This window comes from Oncorhynchus nerka, linkage group LG18, assembly GCF_034236695.1.
Source record: "Oncorhynchus nerka isolate Pitt River linkage group LG18, Oner_Uvic_2.0, whole genome shotgun sequence".
Classification (NCBI taxonomy): Eukaryota; Metazoa; Chordata; class Actinopteri; order Salmoniformes; family Salmonidae; genus Oncorhynchus; species Oncorhynchus nerka.
Genome location: NC_088413.1, coordinates 57869719 through 57886066, shown reverse-complemented (window position 1 = coordinate 57886066; position 16348 = coordinate 57869719). Strand labels below are relative to the sequence as shown.

The window sequence follows — 16348 nt, the reverse complement described above, 5'->3', positions numbered from 1 at the left end:
ATATACTCCAGGCCCTTCATGAATAATCTACATTGTCTAAATAGGTTACTTTATAGCAGTTTGATTGGCAGGGCTGATGTTTCCTACAGCCCAAGGCTGAGGGTTTTTTAATGGGTTTTAACACCTTAAATTAGTCAAGAGGCGTTTTGACAGTAGGAGATAGGGGGAGGGAGTTAGCCTATAACTGCTAATAGGGTTGGTTGCCTGTTTGGTTAACTCAAGTCCCCTAAGCGTGGGCCTCGTTATTAAAACATTTCGATTGCCTTCTGAACGTTATTCAACCTTGTAAATCTAATTACAGCAAGCAATTAATTAGGATGGAAATTGAGAAGAACCTATTGGGCACAGTCGAGTCCCGTACTAGTTTTAAATTGTTAGCTGAAGTAGCCTTCATTTTTCACATTTGAATGGCATCCTGTTCACGTTTACAGCGATTGCTGGTGCGGACAAAACCAAGAGGCATGGTGAAAAGCTTGGCCTAGTGAAATGGCTACAGTACAAAATGGGCCGATAAATTGACTGCATTGTTAGCTACTTTACGCCAAAGGTTTTTGTTATCAGTCTCATTTATCGGGCCTACAGTGTCTTTGTCTCGGCAAATGGCCTCCAATCAATTCCCTTATATTTGAGACAATTAGCTGGGCTCTATGTAAATGATGATCCTTGCTGCGTCCCAATGTGTGTGCATTTGAGCGACTGTGTTTTGTTCTTTGAGAGTACTTGTTGCAATTAAGGATGTTGCTTTTTTGGCCTGGGGGTGGAGGGGGAGGGGGGAGGGAGGAACGTTTGTCAAGATGAGCCACGCTTTCTTGAAGAGGACAGCTGGGGCTCTGGGACTGTTTTAAAAGCACACTGCGGTTGGATAGGGTTTATTGCCAACTAATCACAGCGCTGAGTCCATCAAATGCTATTCAAACTGGATGCAACTTACTTTGCTCAATTTCTTCTCTTTTTATGATTTTTGGAATAGGCATCCAGCGGCAAAATCGAGACCTCGAGAAAAAGAACCAATAAACAACCAAGGACATCTACGGGCCTTACCCAATTTTCAACATTTTCTCCAACTTTACCCCCCAGTCCAACATTAGCATGATGTCGTATCTCAAGCAACCACCTTACACAGTCAACGGACTGAGCTTAACGACCTCTGGAATGGACCTTCTGCATCCATCCGTGGGCTACCCAGGTAAGTTCCAGCACTTTTTACGCGTGTGCATGGATGCTTTAATCATTTATGTCAACTCTTCATTTGATTAGATTTTCCAATTAGGGTCAAATCACGTAAAGCCATCATGGATATAATGCCTCTGGTTACTGATTTATATCTAAAACATGCTTTTTAACACCAAGGGATTAATGTTAATAATGCATTATCATAATGCTGAAATGAGGCAAGACATCAACTAAATGTTGCATTCTTTTGTGCTGACTTGAAAATTCTTATTTCACTAAATGTTTGTAAAATGTCATTGGTCCTGAATTCGTCTTAGCCCTGAATAGCAAATACATGTTAAACAATGTTGTTATAAGTTATACTTAAAAGTGAATACATTCACAGTTGTGTCACAATATCCCTACTTTGTATCCTGATAATCTTATGTGGGTAGAATTAACATTTTTAGTTATGTGCATATGTTTATTTTCAACAGCGACGCCCCGCAAGCAGAGACGAGAAAGGACGACTTTCACACGCGCACAACTTGACGTTTTAGAGGCACTGTTCGGCAAAACTCGATATCCTGATATATTCATGCGCGAGGAGGTAGCACTGAAAATCAATCTGCCAGAGTCTCGTGTACAGGTGAGTGTTGACACAGGCACAAATACTCCCTATCACTGAATAATAAATATCCGCTGTTTGTGGCAACTCAAACGAGAGGAGACAGATGGCCATAACAGTAATTGGCATGGCAGTCATAAACAAAAGCTTTGAAAAACAAAATAGACTACTACTCAGACTACGTTTACTGTGTCAAGCAGTGCTTTTCAACATCAGTATAATAAAACATCTCCGAAGTCTATGATCAACACAACACACTTTTTCAAAATGATCTGGTTCACACGTAAAAAGCCTATTTGCGTCACATTTAGCTTTTACGTGTGAACCTTTCCTTACTGTTTGGGTGATTAATTGTGTTTGCTATTTTGTGTTTATTTTAGGTTTGGTTTAAGAACCGAAGGGCAAAGTGCCGCCAGCAACAACAGCAGCAGCAGAACGGGGGGCAGAACAAAGTGCGACCAGCCAAAAAGAAGAGTTCTCCAGCCAGAGAAGCGAGCTCTGAGAGCGGGGCGAGTGGCCAGTTCACACCGCCCTCAAGTACTACTTCAGTCCCTTCCATATCAACCAGCACCGCACCGGTATCTATTTGGAGTCCAGCTTCCATCTCTCCACTGGCTGACCCTCTTTCTACATCCTCCTCCTGCATGCAAAGATCCTACCCAATGACCTACACACAGGCCTCGGGATACAGCCAAGGCTATGCCGGATCAACGTCATACTTCGGCGGAATGGACTGCGGTTCTTACCTTACACCCATGCACCACCAGTTGTCTGGCCCAGGGACGACAGTCAGTCCTATGAGCACCAACGACGTCACAAGCCATCTGAACCAGTCCCCTGCATCCCTCTCCACTCAGGGCTACGGAGCCTCGGGGCTAGGCTTCAACTCCACGGCGGACTGCTTGGATTATAAGGACCAAGCAGCATCCTGGAAACTGAACTTCAATGCCGATTGCTTGGATTATAAAGACCAGACTTCATCGTGGAAATTCCAAGTCCTGTGAAAAGAACAATGATGATAAAAAGATAATGATGATAAATCAAACATCTAGCCCTGCCATCCTTCAATAAGATATATCCGTAAAAGACTGATTATTCGTGTCGCCGGTAAGGAACTTCGAGAGAGAAAGAGAGGGGGAAGGGGGGGGGCACATTTCGGATGGCGGCTCGTGTTGATGGCATGAAGTTTGTCCCCGTCCAGCAGAGGAGAAGTTATAATTTATTTTAGCACTGGCAAAGATATTTTCTTTTCATAAACCTCACAGGTTGAAGCCATCTCATCGGTCTGTCAGTGTGTACCTCTATGCTTACAGTACAGCACCTGTTGGTTAATTGAAGGAAAACTTGAAGTCGACTCGTAGTAATTTATGGTACATCACAGCCACGAACAAATCCTTATTCAAGAACAACATTGCTAGAGGAGACAATCTTTTGGTTAAGTGCTTGGGATGGACAGGCTTCATTTAAGCCTCTTACAACTTGCCGACCTATTGGCGGAGGAACACTTTGACCAGGAATGTTGTGTGGACTGCGCTCCCCCGAGGCGACACGGATTGACTACTTTATTTAAGAAACAGTGTTTATAAGGAATCAAAATGTAGTTTCTAAGAGACAATCAGTGTGTGTCTTATATAAATGGTACATATGTGTTTGTTTTTTAAATCTGTGCTAGCCTTCGAAACTGTGATCTGTTGTAATTGTATGCAATTTGTGAGCTCCCTCGCATTAGCGATGACTCTCTGCTGTGATTTTAATAGATTTGTAACTTTTTGAACAACAAGAAAATAATGGATAATGGTTAAATAATGATTATTGCAAGAGACAACCTGACTGTCCAAACATATGGTAGAACATCTGAGGGGATACTGGAAAAGAAATTCGATTGCTGAGACCTCTCTGGACTTAGCCTCGCGCGTCCCTATCCATTGATCACTCACGTTCATTGTGGATCCCTAACATGGCTCCAAAAATGGTGTGACCCCACCGCTGAACAGACACAAATAAAGGTCCTGAGATCAGACCCCCTCATTTATCAATGAGCTAAATATGGATTCACTATTGACTGTGTGTGTGTGTGTGTGTGTGTGTGTGTGTGTGTGTGTGTGTGTGTGTGTGTGTGTGTGTGTGTGTGTTGATACATATTTATGTATTTTACAACGTCATCCGTGGACATCAGATATGGATGAAACGCTGTGGAAGTAGGTTTATATGTATGTTCCCTCACCTTGAATTGAACAAATAAATATTCATAGGAAGAGCCATAATGCCATTTATTGGATGAATTGACAGAGAATGAACGTTGGATATGTTTATTGCAAAATACTGACTTTACTTCAGCCTTTCAAGCAAAAAGTCATGGAAAATCTTGGTGGCCATGATATATTGCAGGAGGCCTATGCCATGATATTATTTTACCACAGATTACAATATTTTCTAAACGAAATTAATGAACGAATTGAATTGAGGTGTGTTAATTAGGTCTGTAATTACTATCTTAGTGAGCAATCATTAGCCACACTTGGCCGTTCAATATCCTCCAATCAGCCTCAAACCGTAAACACGCAGCCTACTGTCTACATTGACCATTGTTGTAATAAATAAAACATTTGGCTGAAGTTTCAGTCATACATTGGATAAATAATACCAGAATAGGCCTATTTCAAGTCATACAATATAGTTGTTGCTCTTTTCTTTGTCAAACCCACAGACACAAAACATGGATTTGACTCTTCCACGTTATAACCAACACAAATAGGCTACGATGACAGTGAACAGCCCTGCGTCGTTTATTTTTGCTATACAAAATAAGTTTAGGGCCTATGTATTTCTGCAACAGCCAGGGTATAGCACATTTTTAATATTTTGCTTTTTCTTAGTTTCCGGTGCTCATTTCAGATAGTCTCAGAGACAGAATGTGCTTCTTGGGAAAGTAGTGTTAATCCTGGCCTCAAAGAGAAACTAATCCCAATATTTTACTAGCGGGGTTTCTTTAGGGCACAGTCATTCAAAGACCGCCGCATGCTTCTGCCCAACCCTGCATTCCAAAAGCTGGCCTACCGTACCAGTTCGTTATAAGCAGCCTCCCTACAAACACACGTTGACTGAGTTTTTGTTCAACTCGTGGATTGACTCGATCTCTACAAAAAATAATGAGGTTATAGCAACGATTCATGCCACTTAGTAATAATATGGATGTATTTTAAGAACCTCTAATTGCAGATTGCTAAACTGAAGCTGCCCATATTCTGCAAACGTTTTCCGAAATCAATTAAAAGGCAACAAAAGATGTCTGATTAGTTAAGTTAATCAAATATATTGAAACGCAGCTCTCTGGAAAGTTCCACTACGACTCGTCATTGCACAAAGTTTCAAGCTTGCCTTGATAGTAAAACTTTTTTTTTTAATAATCTGATTTAGGGGGTGCACTGTTTGAGAACAATTGGCACCCGGGAGTCCTCTGGAGCTCAATGGAGAACTTCTACAAAACTAAATCTGGCGAAGGCAAAGAAAGTGGGCGGGGAAAGGGTTTTACCGTCGGCTCCGGGTTATTTCTGAAAGTCCGACTCTGAGCATTTAACGTTATTGTGAGTTGACTGAGGCAAAGTCAGACAGGCAATCGAATCTTTAATTACTCCATGCCTATGCAGTAATTGTTAGAAGTCGAACATTCAATTAGCATCCTTGACATTGCCAATAATCTCTCTTTCATTCGAGTCCTCAGTAAAGGAAACACACTAATTAAAACCCGGGTTAGAAATAATTGAACCATTAAAAAGAGGGCTAAAGATTTGTATTTCATTCTTTTTATCCCTTAGTTCAGAAAAAGTGGTGACTGAACCGTGTGTGCGTGTGTGCTCGCGCGCGTGTTTGTGTGTGTGCGCGTGTGTGTTCGTGTGTGTAATGTAAATCATCATTATTATCAGCTAAAATAGATGGTTAGTTTAGATGTAAGTGAAAGTTCAGTTGTATCAACCTAAAGGTCTAGTTGAGTGCAAGAAGCCTAGTAATTGTAAAAATAAATATATATATAAAAAATAACAACAAAAAACGTATATGTAACAAACAATGAAACAATAATCATTCAACTGTAAACAATAGATGCAGTTGTCTGTGGCATGCATGTTAAAGAGATTGCGTCTCCTCGTGCAGTGTCAACAACAACTGGCCTCTGCCCTCCAGACTGTACAATGTGTTTCCATGTTTGAAATTGAAGGTCACTTGCAGGAAGATTTTTATAACAACGGACAATTTTCGGTCTGCTATAAGCATTTGGTTTGACCATAAATGATCAGTGTTCATTAGGGGAAATCCCAAATATAAGCGCACGTAATTTGGACATGTGTGTAAAGTGTGGAATTAATTTTAGGCGCGGGAACTAAGGATTCGGATTGGGCCCTAGCGCACAGAGCCTGGTTCCGCTCTAGGTTTCGTCACTGTTTGCTCTTTGGGGTTTTAGCCTGTGTTTCTGTATAATCACTTTGTGACAACTGCTGATGTAAAAATGGCTTTATAAATACGTTTGATTGATTCACAGCACATAAACTATTCATGAGAGATTCTAATGGAAATATAACAAAATTCAAAAGGCACTCGCACATCTGAGCAATCTAATTTGCAGGTTCATGGCAAGAATTGAACAAGAAGAAGGGAAAAGGAAACCGCACACTGCTCTTGATAGTATCACTGATATTCAATAAACTGACGTATCGGACTCACGGCCTTAGTCAGAGCTTTTGTGATTAAAAAAAAATGTGCACCCTTATCTAGACCTAGGATGGAAATATAACAAAAATCAACTAACTCATAACATGCAATAAAAACCCCTTTGTAATTAGGGTTAACATAAGTTAAATAACAACATGTATACTCTCTATGAATGCTCATACTCAACAAATATTATTTTAGAGGTCAAATAGGCTGCTAAATAACTGTCAGACCAGGCTGGGCTGTGGCTGGGCTGTGGTTGGGCTGTGGCCGGGCTGGGCTGTAGCTGGCTGGCGGGTCAGACAATGTAGTACAGTAGGGTTGACACATTCAGATGAGGAGCAACTTTAAGCAGGGAAACTTTACGCACAACTTTACGCACAACTTTACGCACATGCACAACATGGTGATAAGTGATGATAACAATAAAAACAATAGACCCAATGAGAATAATAATAATAATGCTAAAAATAATACTAATTAATAATACTAAGAAGACAAAATCACAACCATCACCACCATCTAAAGCTTCTTCATCCAACGGTCCCCTTTTCTTTTTATGTCAGATGGTCCAACACCACCCTCAGACAATTGCTTTCATTTTTGGTGCAATTCTCATTTCTGGATTAGGTTTAAAATACAGGATTCAATCTTGCTATGTCACATGCTTGTGCAAAACACCCATTGCATTTGTAGACCTATCATTAAAATAAATGATCCACTAACTATCCATATGTGTTCCTCCATATGAAGGATGTGATTTATTTGCCTTCCTAATGTGTTTAACCATCGAGATCTAAGGAAGACGCAGGATAAATCATTCACCTAAACAATGCACTAATAATCAGGTCTTGTTGATAAGTGCAGTGACATTCTGAGAGACACAACAGGCTCACTGAGGGTTCTAACTTTTGAATGTGATATTTTAAGCGTGCACAAGTGACGGTGAGATTAGACACCAGGTGCACATACTCCGTATTGAAGACCCCATACCTACAGTCAGACTCCGAGTTTTAATCAAAAGCAAACCGCACTGAAGAGCATATGGGACCCGCAGACGCTGCATTAATCCCTCCGATCTTTTGTTAACATCACAACAATAGGCTGCACTTAGCCTACAGCACTCCTGGTCCTGCCAGCCATGCAACGCATCACCATAACCAACGTCGGGAAGGCCCACACCAAGTGCTCACTGGAGACGCCCGGATGCATCCTGCGCAAGACGCGTGAGTGGCCCGCGTGATGTTGGGAAAATGTTTACAAGCCCTAAAACGCATTCCCAGATTATTACCTCAAAGTAGGTGAACACGATCTCTGATTACAGGCTACGAGGCCATCGACTGACGCTTCAACAAAGAAACAGCTGATGAGCACCTTCTTCTAGACAGGATCAACTATTATTGGACATTAATTAATTAAAAAAATAAAAACGACAATATCCAAAAGTAAATGTGTATTATTAATATAATTAATTATAGCGTACTATGTATAGGGCTATTGGTAGTTTATTACAAGTCAAGTCAACCGTTATCAGTTGATAACGATTTAGGAATGAGGACCACGATAATGAGTTTACATTTATGACAACCGCGTCCACTATTGTGCTGACAATGACAATTATCGCTATATTCTTTTGGATGAACTTTTTCATATATCAGACGATATACCGTTAAGGAAGGACATTATATTTCAGACAGATTTATTTAGGCAAGAATATGGTCTGGAAAGTGGGAGTAGGCTAATGTGTGCATCTTGAGAAAACATACCCTGTCCCTAATTCCAAAGGTTGGCAAGCAACACTTAAAAGAACTATCCTGTAAAAATAGTATGCAAAATACCTTCTCATTATCAGTTCGAAAAGCTTCAATTTGTTCCCCTTTTTTTTTGTCCTTTCCATCAGTCTCGGGTATGGATACACATCCTCTATGGCTTGGAAGAAATACTGCATATATGGCTACATGTAAACAAAACACCCATAATAACAAATAATTATAAGACACTCTCAACCAATCATGATGAGATTTGTGCAGAATTCGACTTGAACAATCAATGAGACCTTTTGCCAAATGTTTAATGATAAAAAACAATAAAAAAAAGATGAATGGTGTTAGGAGGAGTCGTTGGTGTTATGGAGAGTCGTTGGTGTTATGGAGAGTCGTTGGTGTTATGGAGTCGTTGGTGTTATGGAGAGTCGTTGGTGTTATGGAGAGTCGTTGGTGTTAGGAGGAGTCGTTGGTGTTAGGGAGAGTCGTTGGTGTTATGGAGAGTCGTTGGTGTTAGGAGGAGTCGTTGGTGTTATGGAGAGTCGTTGGTGTTATGGAGAGTCGTTGTCGTTGGTGTTATGGAGAGTCGTTGGTGTTAGGGAGAGTCGTTGGTGTTAGGGAGGAGTTGTTGGTGTTATGGAGAGTCGTTGGTGTTAGGAGGAGTCGTTGGTGTTATGGAGAGTCGTTGGTGTTAGGGAGAGTCGTTGGTGTTAGGGAGAGTCGTTGGTGTTATGGAGAGTCGTTGGTGTTAGGGAGAGTCGTTGGTGTTAGGAGGAGTCGTTGGTGTTATGGAGAGTCGTTGGTGTTAGGAGGAGTCGTTGGTGTTATGGAGAGTCGTTGGTGTTAGGGAGAGTCGTTGGTGTTAGGAGGAGTCGTTGGTGTTAGGAGAGTCGTTGGTGTTAGAGGGAGTCGTTGGTGTTAGGGAGAGTCGTTGGTGTTAGAGAGAGTCGTTGGTGTTAGAGGGAGTCGTTGGTGTTAGAGGGAGTCGTTGGTGTTAGGGAGGGTCGTTGGTGTTAGGTAGAGTCGTTGGTATTATGGAGAGTCGTTGGTGTTAGGGAGAGTATTTGGTGTTAGGGAGAGTCGTTGGTGTTAGGAGGAGTCGTTGGTGTTAGGAGGAGTCGTTGGTGTTAGGAAGAGTCGTTGGTGTTAGGAAGAGTCGTTGGTGTTAGGAGGAGTTGTTGGTGCTAGGAGGAGTCGTTGGTGTTAGGAGGAGTTGTTGGTGTTAGAGGGAGTCGTTGGTGTTAGGGGGAGTCGTTGGTGTTATGGAGAGTCGTTGGTGTTAGGGAGAGTCGTTGGTGTTAGAGAGAGTCATTGGTGTTAGAGAGAGTCGTTGGTGTTAGATGGAGTCGTTGGTGTTAGAGGGAGTCGTTGGTGTTAGGTAGAGTCGTTGGTGTTAGGGAGAGTCGTTGGTGTTAGCAAGAGTTGTTTGTGTTAGGGAGAGTCGTTGGGTAGGCAACAACATTTCCACCCCGCTGATCCTCAACACTGGGGCCCCACAAGGTGCGTTCTGGAGAGCCCTCTCCTGTACTCCTGTTCAGGGAGAGACTGCGTTGGTGTTCCAACTCAATCATCAAGTTTGCGGACGACACAACAGTGGTAGGCTTGATTACCAACAACGAGTCGTTGGTGTTAGGGAGGAGGTGAGGGCCCTCGGAGTGTGGTGTCAGGAAAATAACCTCACACTCAACGTCAGGAAAACTAAGGAGATGATTGTGGACTTCAGTAAACAGCAGAGGGAACACCCCTATCCACATTGATGGGACAGTAGTGGAGAGGGTAGTAAGTTTTAAGTTCCTCGGCGTTCACAGACAAAGATTTGGTCCACCCACACAGACAGCATCGTGAAGAAGGCGCAGCAGCGTCTTCAACCTCAGGAGGCTGAAGAAATTGGTGTTGTCACCAGAGTCACAAACTTCTACAGATGTTCGGAGCATCCTGTCGGGCTGTATCACTGCCTGGTATGGCAGAGCTCCGCCCACAACCGTGTCTCCAGAGGATAGTGAGGTCTGCACAACGCATCACCGGGGCAAACTCCTGGTGTTAGGACAGTCGTGTCACAGGAAGGCCATAAAGATCATCAAGGACAACAACCACCCGAGCCACTGCCTGTTCACCCCGCTATCATCCAGAAGGCGAGGTCAGTACAGGTGCATCAAAGCTGGGACCGAGAGACTGAAAAACAGCTTCTATCTCAAGGCCATCAGACTGTTAAACAGCCACCACTAACATTGAGTGGCTGCTGCCAACACACTGACTCAACTCCAGCCACTTTAATAATGGGTTGATGGGAAATGATGTAAAATATATCACTAGCCACTTTAAACAATGCTACCTAATATAATGTTTACATAGGAGTTATTCATCTCATATGTATATGTATATAGTACTCTATATCATCTAGGCATCTTTATGTAGTACATGTATCACTAGCCACATTAACTATGCCACTTTGTTTTACTCATCTCATATGTATATACTGCACTCAATACCATCTACTGTATCTTGCCTAGGAGTTGTACCATCACTCACTCATAGATCTTTATGTACATATTCTTATCCCCTTATACTTGTGTCTATAAGGTAGTAGTTTTGGAATTGTTAGCTAGATTACTTGTTGGTTATTATTGCATTGTCGGAACTAGAAGCACAAGCATTTCGCTACACTCGCATTAACATCTGCTAACCATGTGTATGTGACAAATAACATTTGATTTGATTTGAGTCGTTGGTGTTAGGGAGAGTCATTGGTGTTAGGGAGAGTCGTTGGTGTTAGAGGGAGTCGTTGGTGTTAGAGGGAGTCGTTGGTGTTAGGGAGAGTCGTTGGTGTTAGGGAGAGTCATTGGTGTTATGGAGAGTTGTTGGTGTTAGAGGGAGTCGTTGGTGTTAGGGAGAGTCGTTGGTGTTAGGGAGAGTCGTTGGTGTCAGAGGAGTCTTGGTGTAGAGGGAGTCGTTGGTGTTAGGGTACTACTACTGTTAGGTAGAGTCTTGGTGTTAGGGAGAGTCGTTGGTGTTAGGGGAGTCTTGGTGTTAGGGAGAGTCGTTGGTGTTACTAGGGAGTCGTTGGTGTTAGGGAGAGTACTACTGTTAGGAGGAGTCGTTGGTGTTAGATTACTCGTTGGTGTTAGGGAGAGTACGTTGGTGTTAGGAGGAGTCGTTGGTGTTAGGAGGAGTCGTTGGTGTTAGGGAGAGTCGTTGGTGTTAGGAGGAGTCGTTGGTGTTATGGAGAGTCGTTGGTGTTAGAGGGAGTCGTTGGTGTGAGGTAGAGTCGTTGGTGTTAGGAGGAGTCGTTGGTGTTAGGAGGAGTCGTTGGTGTTAGGGTGAGTATTTAGTGTTAGGGAGAGTCGTTGGTGTTAGAGGGAGTCGTTGGTGTTAGAGGGAGTCGTTGGTGTTAGGGAGAGTCATTGGTGTTATGGAGAGTTGTTGGTGTTAGAGGGAGTCGTTGGTGTTAGGGAGAGTCATTGGTGTTAGGGAGAGTCGTTGGTGTTAGAGGGAGTCGTTGGTGTTAGAGGGAGTCGTTGGTGTTAGGGAGAGTCGTTGGTGTTAGGGAGAGTCGTTGGTGTTAGGGAGAGTCATTGGTGTTATGGAGAGTTGTTGGTGTTAGAGGGAGTCGTTGGTGTTAGGGAGAGTCGTTGGTGTTAGGGAGAGTCGTTGGTGTTAGGGAGAGTCGTTGGTGTTAGGAGGAGTCGTTGGTGTCAGAGGGAGTCGTTGGTGTCAGAGGGAGTCATTGGTGTTACTACTACAACTATTACTACTACTATTATTACTACTACTACTACTACTACTACTACTATTACTACTATTACTACTACTACTACTACTATTACTACTATTACTATTATTACTACTACTACTACTATTATTACTATTACTACTATTACTACTATTACTACTACTACTACTACTACTACTATTACTTCTATTACTATTACTACTACTACTACTACTATTACTTCTATTACTATTACTACTACTACTACTACTATTACTTAATTTACTATTACTACTACTACTACTACTACTATTGCTACTACTACTACTATTGCTACTACTACTACTATTGCTACTACTACTACTACTATTACTACTACTACTACTACTATTACTATTACTACTATTACTACTACTATTACTACTACTATTATTACTACTACTACTACTACTACTATTACTACTACTACTACTACTATTACTACTACTACTACTACTACTACTACTACTATTACTATTACTACTACTACTACTACTACTATTACTACTACTACCACTATTACTACTACTACTATTACTACTACTACTATTATTACTATTATTACTACTACTACTATTACTACTACTACTATTATTACTACTACTACTATTACTACTACTATTACTACTACTACTATTACTACTACTACTATTACTATTACTACTACTATTACTACTACTACTACTACTACTACTACTACTACTACTACTATTACTACTACTACTACTACTACTACTACTACTACTACTACTACTACTACTACTATTACTATTACTACTACTACTACTATTACTACTACTACCACTATTACTACTACTACTATTATTACTATTACTACTACTACCACTATTACTACTACTACTACTACTACTATTACTACTACTACTACTATTACTACTACTATTACTACTACTACTATTACTACTACTACTATTACTATTACTACTACTACTAAAGTACAATAATAATAATAATAATAATAATAATAATATCACTATCCCTCTTATCCAGGCTCAGCTAACACAGTCCTATATTTTCTGCATTACTTATTTAAGTTTGTAACATCATCAATGAATTTGATAATCTTGCCAAAGATTAAATTAAAAGGGTTTTGTACCCATAATAACAGATTTAGATGTTTAAAAAATAATATATAACGGGATTGGAGTAAACCACTAAAAAGCATGTGATTTTAATTTGTCCGACTGCTCACACAAATCCGTGGATTTCCAGAGATCTGAAAGTGATAATAGTACAGCAGGACTAGTTGGAGGTCTGATAAAGCAGAGGACCACACATTCTTTCCACATAGGCCTACTGTAACATATTGCTCATGCCTGGTTATAAGCTACAATGAATACTTTTTACTGAGCAAACCAAGGTTTGTGATTTACTTATTTGCTTGACAACAGGCTTATTCCAACTTGTGACATGTATCAAAAAATGTGATATTCATTTGAACGATCAAATTAGTTTCAGAGATTAAAGGTGCATACTAACACATATTCCATTGAGGTCCAAAAGTCAGATCAAAAAGTGAAAAATAATATTTGCTAGCTGTAGCTAATAATATCTATGTGCAAATCAAAAACAAATGTTGTATTCCTCTCTGAACAGTTGCTGGGATGCAGCACTATTTCACTAAATACTACATGGTTTGTTAAGTCATTAAAAACGGATAACATTTCTTCACAGGCTATTGATGTCAGGGACCAGTAAGTTTCTTACTCTGCTTGTCTTCTGTCCCCTCACAGAAGATTAATATGGAAGTTTATCAGGCCAGTTGCCAGGGCCTTTATTATGTATATTGGTCAAGTTAATACCTAGTTAGTTAATGTCTACCTAGTTAGAACTAAACATGGAGTCCATGTAGGACCAGGGATTTAACAGCTCTTGGATTAACAGAGTATTCCATGATAGATGTTTCCTATCAACCCCCCATTGACTAACAAACCATAAATAAAAAATCTCCTTAAGAAACAAATGGAAATACTTTTATGGTGGATTACATGTATCTAATATCCTACACTCAGCGGCTTGATGGGGACTAAAGTGCTCGAAATGAGGTGGAATGCAAAATAATAATCGCCTGATCAACAAATATTCCCAGAACTGACAACCCTAATGGTCGTTGGTGTGGCCACAAGCCATTTAATAATATGATTTAACTGTAGACATCAGCTGTGTTTGGAAAGGTCATGTGAAATTCATATTATCCTCCACATATGTTCTCTAATCCTAGAAATCTATAGCCAAATTTGTGAAAGATTTGAGTGAAACGTCACTTAGGCCTGTATAAAAGTGGACAGGCCTACCTAAGCATCATCCATCAATCAACTCGACAGGGAAACTAGAGAAAAATGGGGATGCAGACTATGTCCAACGCATGAAGGCTTTGATCTAAACAAACATAAGAAAACAGATTCCTGATTCGATGCTGGATGAGTCACCACTACACTCTCACCCAAAGCGCGTCCCAGTGAGCGAGGCACTTCTCTCTCCCACATGATCCCACTGAGACACCTCATTATGGCAATTAGACAGGTGCACGCGATGAGGCCTCTGATAATTAAGGCGACACCTTTCTAACGAACTCTCGGCAGCTCTTAATCTCCAGCAAACAAGATACCCTTGTGTGAAAGTGTACAAGGAACCAGAAATTAATTAGCTGAAACTAACAGATTACAGTTGAGAGACCCCCCTAGATGGACAGCGGTTAGTAATGAGACTAGAAGTTGGGAATGGGATGAGGTTCATGTAGAGCAGCCCCGACAGACAGCACTACAGCTCCTTTTTATTTCTTTTCCCCCCCCATTAAGTGTTATACATCAATGAACTGTTTCGAGTTGTCATCCAGACAGAGTCTAAGCCTTTTTGAAGTCATGGCGCACAACTATGCACCCAACGTGCTTTGAATATCTATTATGGGAAGCGAAAGCATAACTTTTTTCACTGAAATTCTAGAACACCAATACTTATCCACTTTTCCACTCAGATCAGAGCCTTTTCACTTATTCTTTGCTTCAAGATGAAAATCTCACATTCATTGAGAGGTTATTGTTATCAATGTGGGCACATGATAAGGGAAAGGAAAAGACTTGCTGTCCTCCAAGCCCCTCTCACTGTTATTCAACTCTGTGTCTTGTTCTGTAGGCCTACTTCATAATACGTCCACAAATACTCAGATTGCATTGAATTGTTAGGAGAAAAGGTGACTAAGCCCTTCACGGGACCACCTCATTATCTTGATCATGATCTTGACCTCCTCATGCCTTTTGCACACATTGTATATAGACTGCCCATTTTTTTCTACTGTGTTATTGACTTGTTAATTGTTTACTCCATGTGTAACTCTGTGTTGTCTGTTCACACTGCTATGCTTTATCTTGGCCAGGTCGCAGTTGCAAATGAGAACTTGTTCTCAACTAGCCTACCTGGTTAAATAAAGGTGAAATAAAATAAAATAAATAAAATCAAAGGCAGGAGAAATCTGATCCCTCATTCAAGGTTGCATTGTGTTCTCGTGGTGTAGGGGGTAAGTTACCCAAAGCACTGTTCCAAGGCCAGTTTTACTGTTTACTATGGTTGAGAGAGAATTCATGGGTTGCACCTCTGTCACTTGGTCACAATTTTTGGCGCTCTCCCCTCAATCTTAGCTAGCTGGCTAAAGTTATACTGCATCTAATGTCAATCTGGAGACATCACAATGATCACAAAATCTTGTCCTACTAATTACTCCTTCTTTGCAACCTGGACTCAGGGGTAGACTTTACAGAGTAAATGTAAATTCGTAACACCAATTAGTATAATATGTTATATTTCATATGGTATGTATTAATTTGCGGATGTCCACCATCCATTTTGTATTTTGTTGCGAATTTTGTACAATATATTACACATTTGCTAAATGTATGATATGTTACGAATGCCAATTTGTTGTGGCTAACGTTAGCTAGGTGGCTAATGTGAGCTAGGCTAGGGGATAAGGGTTAGGAGTTATGTTAAAGGGATAGGGGATAGGGGAAGGGTTAGTTACTATGCTAAGTAGTTGCAAATTAGCTAAAAAGTAGTAAATAGTTCCAAAGTTGCTAATTGGCTAAAATGCTAAAGTTGTCCTTGACCTTTAGGTTCTTTCAGCCTAATTTGAGTGTCCCAGATTTACATTTACTATGTTATGTCTAGTCTATGAGACCAGGCTGCCTTTTGAAATATCCTGTGTTTCCAAGCCACAGTAAATGCTCTTCAGACAAAATCTTCATCAGCGCCCATTGAGACTGCATTGAGTAGAATGCTCAGCTGGGCATTAGTCCTAAAACAAACGTTAAAAACATTATTGTGATGAAACGTACAACC

General features: G+C 40.8%; 1 protein-coding gene across 1 annotated transcript; it reads left to right on the top strand.

Annotated features, from left to right (window-relative positions):
* The first annotated feature begins 894 nt into the window (after positions 1-894).
* Positions 895-2898, top strand: LOC115146203 (homeobox protein OTX2). Its single transcript, XM_029688134.2, has 3 exons — positions 895-1186; positions 1650-1801; positions 2161-2898. Exons 1-3 carry the CDS (start codon positions 1090-1092, stop codon positions 2782-2784), a joined length of 873 nt encoding a protein of 290 aa, XP_029543994.2. The 5' UTR covers positions 895-1089; the 3' UTR covers positions 2785-2898.
* The last annotated feature ends 13450 nt before the right edge of the window (positions 2899-16348 follow it).